We start from the raw sequence: 11670 nt of genomic DNA, 5'->3' as shown, positions 1-11670 counted from the left end.
TTTGAGACATTGCTTTTATTATCTGTTAAATTTTATGTCTATTTGTGGATTTTCAATTATGTTTTTCTAACAACTCATTGATATAATTCGCATACTATACAATTCACTCATTTGAAGTGTATACTTCATTGATTTGGCTTTGGGAATGAGACATTATTGGAGATCCAGTCTCAGCTGGAGACCTTGAATCATCTGAGCCCAGGATGGTTTTGGGTTCCTCCCCTGAGGTAGAGAGCTTGTTTGTTTGTTTGTTTGTTTGTTTTACTCAGTAGCTTTGAGTTTTTATCTGGGGGGGTGATGGGGGTTGGGTGGGGTGGGGGCGAGTGACAGCATACTTCCCTCAGTAGCTTCAACTTTTATTTCTTATAGGACAAGGTTATGGGAAAAGTTTGTACCTTTCTTACAGAGGCAGGTGCTCTCTTCCTGTGAGACCTGTTCCTCAGAGAGATACTTTCTCCAATCTCCTCCCCTGTCCTCAGTCTTAATTATGAGTGTTCAATGGAGGTTTGTGGAGAAAGAGCCTGCAAGTGGGTGCGAACTATTCTTGTGTCTGTGGCTACTAGGGTTTCTGTATTTTCATGTTAGCCTACACTCAGATATTAACAATGAATTAAATATAACTGAATTCTTTTTATCCACTTGGGTGATAGTTTCATTTTTTTTTATCCTCTGTCACATGTAATTAACTGCTAATGTCCCATCTCTCCTTGGGGGCATCTGTCTTCCCTTAGATTTCAGGCTAGTTGATTATTCTGCAACCTCAGCTTTCCAATAAATTCAAGAATAGATATGGTTTTGTAGATTATTTGACTTTCTTGTTTAAAATGGGGATGATGTTTTTTCCAGTTACTCCATCCTAGATGGAAGCTGGAATTCCTCTATAATTAAAGGTACTCTTAATTTTTAACTGTTTTACGCAGTAAACATTTCAGCATTACAGGAAAGTTGCAGGTATAGTCAATAAATTCCTGTTTACCCTTCATCTAATTTATCAGTTATTAACATTTTGCCAGATATGCTTTATCACTATCTTCCTGTGTATTTACACATTGTTATTATAATTATTGAACCATTTGAGAAGAGGGTGCCCAAACCTCATGACTGTTTACCCATGAATACTTCTTTCTCCTTATCTTTTTTTAAACTTGGTAATATATGAAGATCTTTATATGTCAACAATTATATATTGATATTAAAGTATGCATAGGTAATTTGTACTCATTAAAATTTTTCCCATCTATAGGTATCATTAATGGGATTGGAAATTCTAAGTGCCTTTGTGGACAGATTATCAACACGATTTAAGTCCTATGTAGCAATGGGTAAGTTAACTTTATTTAAAAATCATTGTAGATTTTGACATGCTGATTTTTTTCCTCATAGTTTTTTTTTAACAATATTAATTCTCTGTAAATGCAAAAATGTAATTTTGTACAATCCAGAGGTCTGCTATTTAGCATTATAATTTACCGAGACATAAAAGATTTTAAGTATATTCAAATAAATAATTATATTCCCTTTGAGACAAAGAAGCAAAGAAAAGTAAGAAACTTACTAAATATAGTGCTAATAGATTTTTACTTTATATTTTCAAAAATTTTACTATATCTTTTACTTCTGTAACATTAAAAATTTTAAATAACTTACAGCATTACTCTTCAAACTATAAATTACAGCAAAATGAAATGGAAAAAAAAATACAAGACCATATTTTTTATTATTAGATTCAGTAAACATAAAATTACTTTGGTCAGATTGTTTCAAAAACTTTATTTTATAAATGCTCTCAATTTTTCTTACCATAAGTAGTTTGTAGACTGGTCCTGGGCTACCAGCCATACTTTGAGCAGCACTCACTTACAGTGTATTTGCAAAGAGGAGCATTATACTAGTACAGTGCTCTTCTTTGTATAGTAGTTTAAGATTACAAAGTTGGCTCTGACCTATTTTCTAAACCTGAGTGACCTTCATGTGCCTTTTGGAGTCCTTTGGTGAGTAGCTTTGATTCTTATGTAGAAAGATTTAAGGTGTTAACCTCAGATGTTTGTTAACTCCTTTTATGGATTAAATTTGTTTTTTTTTTTGTAATTATCTTTGGTCAGCTTTTTTCTTCACATTTGGTATGCCACCAAATTCTGCCAGTTTCGTCTTTTATTTTGTTGTCTAGCTATCCTTTCAGCAGAAGCATCTTAATGACTTTCTCTATCTTTGTTATTCCTTTTTAAGTCAATACCTAGTTCCAGTTCATTCTTTGTGTGGATGTCTTCCGAAAAGATGATTTTTTACTGTCTCTTGCTTAAAATCCTTTGATAGATGTTTAGAACTGTGCTCTGTGAATGTGTTTCATTTATGTGTATTTTCTTAAAACATTTTGAATCAGTGTTTAAAATTAGAAAGTTTTACATAAAAATTTATATTTATGGCTTGTCTTGATAAATTGGCCAGTATGGCAACCCTGACCTTCCACTCCCACGTGTAATTTATTGGCTGGAGCTGTGTCCTAGCTTTCCTTTTCTCTGGATCTTAAGCTTTTCCAGTTCATGAGTCCCTTCAGTCTCCTCTTGTCTCCTCATAACTGAAAATATCAGTTATAATACAGCAAAGTTGGAATACTGCCGTTCTTAGACCTGGTTCATTTTCGGCATTTCCCGCACCTCCCTGACTGAGGTGTTTATGTTTGTGATCCCTGCCCTATAGTAGCTCCCTCTTATTAGTTGTTACAGACGGTATTTAGACTTGAGAGAATAATTCTAGATATTACATACATCGCTTATTTTTTAGGCACAAGAGGGCCAGATGGGGTTTAATGAACTAACTGCTCACATTGAGGTAGTGAGAGTTCTGGCACCAGAATCTTAGTTTGTTGCTTCTTAGGACTGTCCTACTTCCAGAACTTACTTCTGTTTTACTCTCCTTGGTGTTCCAGTTCTCTCAGCATGTGTGTCTCTTCTCCATCTCAGTAGTTTGTTTATTTATGATCTTCAGCAGGTTCTCTCTCTCTCATTCTAGCTAATTAGAAACTTGCTCACTCTTGTTAGTTCTGGCTGACTTGTTTATGCCTCTGCTGTGCTGTTCTTTCTTTTCGAAATCCTCTCCTCTTTTCCATGGTCCTTTCTTTTTTTGAAAAAAAAAAGACTTACTTCAGGTTTCAACATCTCGGAGTTTTTCAGATTAGCCTCACTTTACACTGAATTTTTCTTTACTCCGTGATTCTTATACCCATAAATGCATAATAAATTAAAAGTTGTTTTTGTTGGTTAGTGTTTTTCATATGTTTCTCACATTCTCACATATCTATGTGTTCTTATATGTAAAAGTTTTGTTTTGTTTTGTTTTTTATCTTTTAATCCCTTACTCTCTGGTTATCCCTGTACATTTACTATTAGTCTATATTGTTTTCACTTTGAACCCTAAGACTCATCATTGTCCTTAGTGAAACTAGAACTTCTAATTATTTGAGAGTCTATGTGGAAATAGGAAAATTTCATCACAACATTGCTACTCTTTATTGAATGCCTATTTTTTATGCAGTTACTGGGTTTATCTAATTTACATAAATGAAAGATCATCCTCACATTATTTCTGATTTGTATGATACTTGTATGATACCTCTGCAAGATAGGCAGTATACCTGTGTATTCTTAAATAGGTTCTAAGACTAAGAGCCGCAGGGTTAGCTTTCTTCTTTTACCCTGTCTTAAACCTTAACCAAACCACTATTAAGAGCCTTTCTATAAAAGAAAGTAATCAAACTAAATTATGTGCTAAAGTTTTTGATAATATAATCCTAGTTATATGTAACTTGATGTGCGTGATAATTGTTTTCTTTTGGTGCACTTAGATTAACTATATTACAGATATTTTTTATCTTTTTACATTAAAGTGAGATGTTTTAGGAAAATTGAGATTCATGTTCAGTTTTAGACAAAGTTCCTAAAAGAGTATGGTCTATATTAATGTAATTCTTTAATATGAAATATTTAAATTTTCTTTTGTGACCACATGTACTGTGGAAAAATAAAATTTTCAAACAAAAAAATTACAACTTATATTTTAACACTGATCACCAACTCTGGTTTTATAACTGAATTCATTAAAGGATCTCATCTTTTACAAATATTAAACAGATAGTCTTAATCTATAATGGTATTGTAGAAAGAATATTAGAATAGTTAGGATACCTGGTCATCAGTTTTGCATCTTATAAAATGGTTTGTATCTTGTACAATAAGAGAATAAAATATGCTAACAGCAGTGCTTTAAACTTCTTCCATCTTTCATTACCCACATTCCAATCTGTGATAGATTTATTCTTTTTGTTTAACAAGTTCTTGAGAATCTACAGAGTGAAAAGCTCTGTTTTGGATTCCCAATAATTATCTATTAAATGTTCATCGTGTTGAATGATATTTGGTGGTCATTATAGTATGTACAATTCTGTGAGAAAGACTGCCGACACTTCTGAATGCTTATTATGGGCTTGCCAAAGATGCCTTTTGCCGGTTTTACTTAATCCTTTCAGTAGCCATGTGAGGTACAGGCCTGTATCCCTTCTTATTTCACAGACAAGGAAACTTTGAAGTTCAGGGAAGTTTACTATCTTGCATAATTAATAACTGATAGAGCTAGGAATAAATCTTACTCTGACTCCAAGAGAGTATGTGTTAAAAAGGGATTCTAATGGAAAAACTTTATGAATTTTTGTTTTTAATTTAATAGCTATAATTCTAAGTTTATGTATCGTGAGGTTTTTTTTGTTTTTGTAGTTTATGTTTTATAACATTTTATTTTTTTAATATTGAAGCGAGGTGAGCCTCTGTTTGAGCCAACATTTTTCTTTTTGGAGTTAAATTCTACCACTAAAGAATGAAGTATCTATTTTTTTTTCCCCCACTACTGTTTTCATAGGATTGTTACGAGGATTAAATGAGATAGAATTATCTCATGTATACATCTTAGATATGTGCTTAATACATACCTAATGTAAAGTGTTTATTATTGTCTTCTGCCCTCTCAGAAGCTATCAGAACCAAAGTCTTACAGATATTGATGAATTTCTCTAGTGTTAACGATACATCTAAGCAAGATGAGGATTTATATTGTTCCAGTTGACAAGTATTTTTGTTGCCTCATGATTAGGCTCATGATTTTTATGGCAAAAACTTTTTATTTTTCTTTTTACGCAGTCATTTCCTTGATTAAGTACAGATTCTGGGATGATATCATTCCATTTGGTATAGTTGGCTTCTCACTCATTTTCTTCCAAAAAGAATGTAATTTCTTTTTTCTTTAAGTATTGTTGATTATTATTACACCAGTCTGGTTATTTCATTGTAGACATTGTTACATTGTAGAAAATATTTGCATCAAGTCATATATATACATTTAATTATATTCATCTATAAATAAACTAGAGAAAACCTCTTTCCAGATTTTTTCCTCCTGCCCTTGTTTAAACTAGGCCTCAGCCTCCATTGCCTCAGGAAAAGGAAGATTATAGCTGTAATGTCAAAAGGGAAACAAAAGAAGTTAATTTCTTTGCTTTTGAACATGCAGGATGATAGCCATGAAGGGGATAGTAGGTGACACATTACAGAGAGCTTACTCAGTTTTTTTCACTCTTTGAGTTGTTTAAATGTATTTTTAAATTTTCAGTAATCTTCTGAAGTGAGTACTGCTGCGAACATTTATGGGTTGAGGAAAGAAAGACAATGAGAGATTAAATAATGTGGTCACATACCTAGTAACACCACACTAAATGGCAGTGGTAATTTAAGGGATTACAGAAAGATAATTTTGACCAGAAGATATTTTTGCCCAGTGAGCTGACTTTAAAACCTTTGCCCTCTGAATTCTAGCCCCCCAAATGATTCTCTCCACCTCCACTCATAAAAGATGTGATATCTATGTGGTGTTTTGTTGATTTGTAGTTACAGAAACCTTTCTCATGAAAACTCTCCAGGAATGGACTCCAACTTTTCTGCTTTTCTTCCCTTCTTTCATGGGAATAGTGCCAAAGTCTTGGACCTAGTAGAGAAAGACCTCAATCCTAGTGGACTAGGCTTTTGTTTTTGTTAGTTAATATGTCATACATAGAGAAGAATACCTATCAAACATGTACAATGTGAAGAATAATTATAAAACCAGCACCAGCCTATTCCCTGGTTAAGAAACTAGAACTCTGACAAATCCTTAGATGTGCCCTCTCTGCACTTTCTGAGTGGCAACTCCCGGCATCAGAGGTAACCACTCTCTTCCTTTTTGGGATAATCATTCCCTTACAGATTTGTAGAACTTGACTATCTATACATATCTCTAAATAGAATAATGATTAGTTTTCCTTTTTTTTTTTTAACATTATCATTGTAAGTGGATGTCATGCAATATGTATTTTTTGGGACTTGCTTCTCATTTATTTCTGATTAGTGTCATGAATAAAGAATTTAACAGTTCGCTTACTTCCTAACTTTTCATTTATGGAAATAATTGCTGTTTGTAATTGTGTAAAATATAGCTTATATTGGAGATAAAAGTATTCTTTTCCCTCTTCCTTTTTCTAGTTATTGTAGCTCTAATAGACAGAATGGGAGATGCCAAAGACAAAGTTCGTGATGAAGCTCAGACTCTGATATTGAAGTTAATGGATCAAGTAGCACCACCTATGGTAGGCCTACATTTTAAAATTCTCATTTTGCTAATTATTGATAAAATATCAGTAAGGATAGAGGGTAATCTTAGCAAGTCAGTCCCTAGGGGACATGAAAGCCATAATTTTAAACAATGAATTGTTGCTAATGCTTTAAAGAAGTTGGAATTTAAGATAAAATGTCTATATTTAACTTTTTGTGTTTTTGCTTTTCTTTTTCTCATTTTCTACTTTTTAATGCTTTTTAAAAAAAACTAATCTGATTTTAGTGATTTTACAATATACTGATAATATTTTTTATCATTTTCTGGTTTTTCTTACGTGCATATTATAAAATGTTAAGCGAGAAAGCTTATTTTGAGAATTACTGAATGTTATATTAATTTCTGCAACTCTTACAGAGACAGAAAGAAAATTTTTTTATTATAACAGGTGGTTGCTAATTATATAAGGCATATAGTCTATAACAGCGACTATGTTTTATGAATACAGTAGAAAAATTTGCCTCTATGGAGGTGTTTTAAAAGGCAAGCAGAAATAAGTTGACATGTAAACACTTAAAGAGTAGCTCATGTTAAGTGGGAAAAAAAATCAGAATTTATAATATACACAATGATGTTATCATTTAAAATACAGTTTAAAAATTATAATATTATATGTTTTATAAAAAAAATTTCAGTACTCCAAAGAGTATTGAATTGTAAAAGTAAATTGTTTTCCCAGATTTAACTAAGTCCTTATTAACAGTTTGCTGGGTATCCTTCAACATTGTTTAGTGATTCAAATGTTAACTTGTTTTTGACATGCTATTAAATAGTACTATAAGGGACATCCTTATATGTGTATCCTTGGACATAAATACAAGTATTAATATAGAATAGTATTCCAGAGATGGTATTGGTGAGTCAGGTTATACACATTTAAGGTTTTTTTTTTTTAAACTTCCAAGTTACCTTCCAGAAAGTTTGACAGAGAGAGAAAGAAATATGTTAGTGGAACTAAATACAGAGTCCAGAAAGAATAGAGTCCAGGAAAAGGGGGAAGGGGTGTGTGTGCATGCACATGAATTTAGTAAATGGTAGGATGGTGTTTCTAAATGTGGGGAAAGAATTGATTGGGACAATTGGCTATATATTACAAAAAATAAAGTTGGATTCCTTCTGATACCAAACCCATATAATTGTTTTGGATTATTTGTATAGGTTTATATGTGCTTTTTCCAAAAGAAAATTATAGTAGGTAGCAATAAAATGCCTTGTCCAATATGTTTCAGTATTTGGATCCAGTGTTAAAAGAAAAGCCTGAATTACAAAATGTTGAAAAAACCTGTTTCATGTGACAGTCTGTAATAGTTGCTAGGCAACATTGGACCTTTTAAAAGCTTCTAGACTACTGGGTTAATAATGGTAGCATTGTTGTTGAAGGTTTCTAAAGCTTACAACAAATTCTGTGTCCTTGGAAATTCTAAAGTTTTTCTTTTTAGGTGTTCGACATAGTTTTCCTGAAAATAACTTAAATCTAAAGTGAAAGATATAAAAGCTAAAAATGTAGTTAAGATATTAAAAATTATGTGGGAGCAATATCAATGCAAATTTGGCTTAGAAAAACTTGTAGAGAAGTGAAGAATCTGATTGGAAAATTCATTTACCAATAAGGTTGGTAGTAAAGTTGAGAATAGATAAAAGGTTGTAACATGAGTAATTTAATTTTTTGTTATACATTTTTTCTTTTCTTTCAAATAGCATATTTGGGAACAGTTGGCTTCTGGTTTTAAGCACAAGAATTTTCGATCTCGAGAAGGCGTGTGTCTGTGTCTTATTGAAACCTTAAACATGTAAGTTTTATGATTACTGAAAACAGCCACCTGTGTTTTTCATTTTTATAAAATAACAAAACAAAATCCATTTCACAAAGCTCAAGGAAAGCTATGAAAATACATTTTAAGTAGTTATTAATTTTATTTGTTACCTTTATCTGTTAATTTTTGTGCGCATATTGTTATCTTTCATGTTGTTAATTTAACATTATAAGTCGGTTATAAGAAGTGTTTTTCTTTAGTATATTAATAGTTGGTACCCAAAATAGATGGTAATATAACAAATACACTGATATAACTTAGGATCTGTTTCTGTTCTGGACCCAGTTTGGAATTGATTTTAACTCAGCGGTATTTCAGATATTTCCCCACGCTTTCTAGAACCGTATGGGTGGTTATGAAAATCATAGACTGAACAAGACTCTCCCAGGTAACTAGACAGTGAGTCTGGTAACCGTATGCAGAGCTCTGACAGCGTAGATGCCACAGAACTCCAGTCTGAAGAAATTGTAAACTGGGGCGTTTGTTCTTTTTCTGGATTATTTTTTCAAGTTCTTTGCAACAACATAGGTAATATATAGTAGCTTTCAACTTTTCTGTAATGTTACTTCCTTTTTTCTAACTATACCTTCATTTATTTTCTTTTATTCCTCTGTGGTCCTTTCTGCCATCTAGAGCTTGTAAGTGCATTCAGTCTGCACAACTTTTGTGGTTTTTGGCTCTCTTGTCATTTGCTTTCAACCCATGACCTCATCAGAAATTAATAAGCATAAATAAAGATTTTATTGGAGTGCAAATTTGAGACCTAGAATCTAAAAAATCACTATTTTAAAGCAAAAGCTCATATTTTCTTGAGTGATTGATAGGTTGCCAGGTTTAAGAGTGCCATTGGTTGAACATTTTGCTTTGTTGGATCTTGTATTGACAGTTTTCATTGTCAGTCATGATTATTGAAGTTTGCATATTTCACATTGTTTAGAATTAGTTTTTGCTTGTGTCTCATATCCTTCATGTTTTAATGATGTGTGCCCATGCTCTCTATCATGTTTGTCTTATTAATATAGACAAGAAGAAAGTGTAAGGATATTTTGTTTACTGTTTGATTAAGACCAAATTCTCTTTTTTTATTTTTTTCAAATTATATTTAGTTTTGGAGCTCAACCACTAGTCCTCAGCAAGTTGGTACCACATTTGTGTATCCTATTTGGAGATTCCAACAGTCAGGTAAGATTTTATTTACATTGACTAATTTTTGGCTATACCATCTTTGCTAGTGCTCTTATTACATTTTAAAAAGAAGAGAAGAGCGGGTAGAAGGAGGTAGTGAAATTAAGGTTCACATTTTTTTTTTTCAAAATCCACCAGTTAGTTTTTAAGAATACATTATATTCATATGAGTTGCTCAAAGTGTGTCAGTTGTTTAGTTAGTATTAAGGATAGCTGGGGCTTAAGGGATAGTTCTTGAGTTTGAAAAACTGAATAACAGATAACCTCGATTCCCTTCTGTAGTCCTGTGTGATAATTGTGCAGACAGGTTGTCAGCTTTTTTTCCTTCATTCCTGAATGTGGTTGCATAACAACATTTTGCCAACAGTCATAATCCTGCTTAGCAGAGGGTATTTGTGCCAGTGGTAGGTATATCACTTGTTGAAAATTTCTTTACCTGAGCTTCATATAACTGTAGGTGTAAAATAGTGGTGTGTTCTGGATCTTGTCCCTTCTGGTGGAGTTAAATCTTGGTTGTAACGTTTTTGGCACAGCTGTGCATTTGGAATAACCTTGGATAAGGTTTTCCCTGCTTTAGGCCTAGCTTTTCCTCTGGAGGTTTGTAAAGAGTTCTGCTGTCTCTTCATTTGCTCTTTGACAGTGAACTGTGCAAGAGAACTAGAGCTATCTTCCAGATTCCTTTCTTTAGGCCGTATTTTTTTTTTGCCTTTTAATTGTGGTAAAATGTACACAACATAAAATTTACCACTTCATCCATTTTAAATGTACAGTTCATTGGCATTAAGTACATTCAGACTGTTGTGCAGCCATCACCATCCACCCATCCATCAGAAGTTTTTTATCTTCCCAAAGTGAAACACTTTCCGTTAAGCAATAACTTCCATCCCCTCCAACCCCTCAGTTTCTATTAACCACATTTTACTTTCTTTCCATATGAATGTGACTAGGTATTTCATAAAAGTGGAACCATACAATAGCTGTTCTCCTGTATCTGTCATATTTCACTTAGCATAATGTCTTCAAGGTTCATCCATGCGTCATATGTTAGAATTTCCTTCCTTTCCTTTTTGAGACTGAATAATATTTCATTGTATGTGTATACCAAATATTTTTACCTATGCATGGCCATTTGGGTTGTTTCTACTTTTGGCTATTTTGAATTATGATACTGTGAACATTGGTGTATAAATATCTGTTTGAGTTTGGGCCACATTCTTGAAAGGCAGTTTTATTCCAGGAAAATGTATTAACTGTGTTAATGACTTTTAGTCATACAATTTTTGGCAGTCTTTTATGCAACTTTATTACAAGAAGAAGAACTTTTAAAAGCCACGTTAGTAACTTTTATTTACATGTTTCTTAGAGTTTTGTAAAACCTTTTACAAGGTTTCTCTAGAAGTTTCTTGGCAGATCCTCTTGTTTTTGTTAATGCCTTGCCATAATCTCTCAAGGGTTTAGAGACATTAAAACCAACTTGGAGCCTCAAGTTTGTCTGCTAGTGTAATATTACTTTGAAGTGAAGTATTTTATTATATCTCATACTTTTTTTTAAGTTCTTAATTCTTTGGCAGGTGAGAGATGCTGCAATATTGGCTGTAGTGGAGATTTATAGACATGTGGGAGAGAAAGTAAGAGTGGACCTTTCAAAGAGAGGAATTTCCCCTGCTAGGTAAGTCTTGCTAAATTTGTTTATTTTTTTGCCACTGGTTTTAAAAGTTTTAATTTCATGTGTTTATTTTTATTTTCTGAAATGTTTTAAAATTCAAAAGATACAAAAGGATATGTAGATTATTACTACTTAAAAAGTTCTTAAGATCCTGTAATTTTTTTGGACATTTTCATTATATACTCATATATTATTTATATATTATTTAATATGTTTAAAAATACTATCATCAGGTAACTATCTTGATAACAGACAGTAATGGTAATTATTTGGAAGATGATCAAACAAGGATTTAGTAAAAATATTAATTCATTA

The 11670-nt window shown here is 32.4% G+C and overlaps 1 protein-coding gene across 1 annotated transcript in view; it reads left to right on the top strand.

Annotated features, from left to right (window-relative positions):
* The window catches only part of CLASP2 (cytoplasmic linker associated protein 2), a 150723-nt gene that overhangs the window by 9742 nt on the left and 129311 nt on the right, over positions 1–11670 (top strand). The window contains 5 exon segments of the mRNA XM_006905731.3: positions 1244–1322; positions 6561–6664; positions 8389–8480; positions 9611–9686; positions 11261–11358. Coding sequence (XP_006905793.1) covers positions 1244–1322; positions 6561–6664; positions 8389–8480; positions 9611–9686; positions 11261–11358 — 449 coding nt within the window.

Source organism: Pteropus alecto, unplaced genomic scaffold, assembly GCF_000325575.1.
Source record: "Pteropus alecto unplaced genomic scaffold, ASM32557v1 scaffold10, whole genome shotgun sequence".
Taxonomy (NCBI): domain Eukaryota; kingdom Metazoa; phylum Chordata; class Mammalia; order Chiroptera; family Pteropodidae; genus Pteropus; species Pteropus alecto.
The sequence above is the reverse complement of the archived record's forward strand: the minus strand, read 5'-3'. Positions and strand labels throughout refer to the sequence as shown.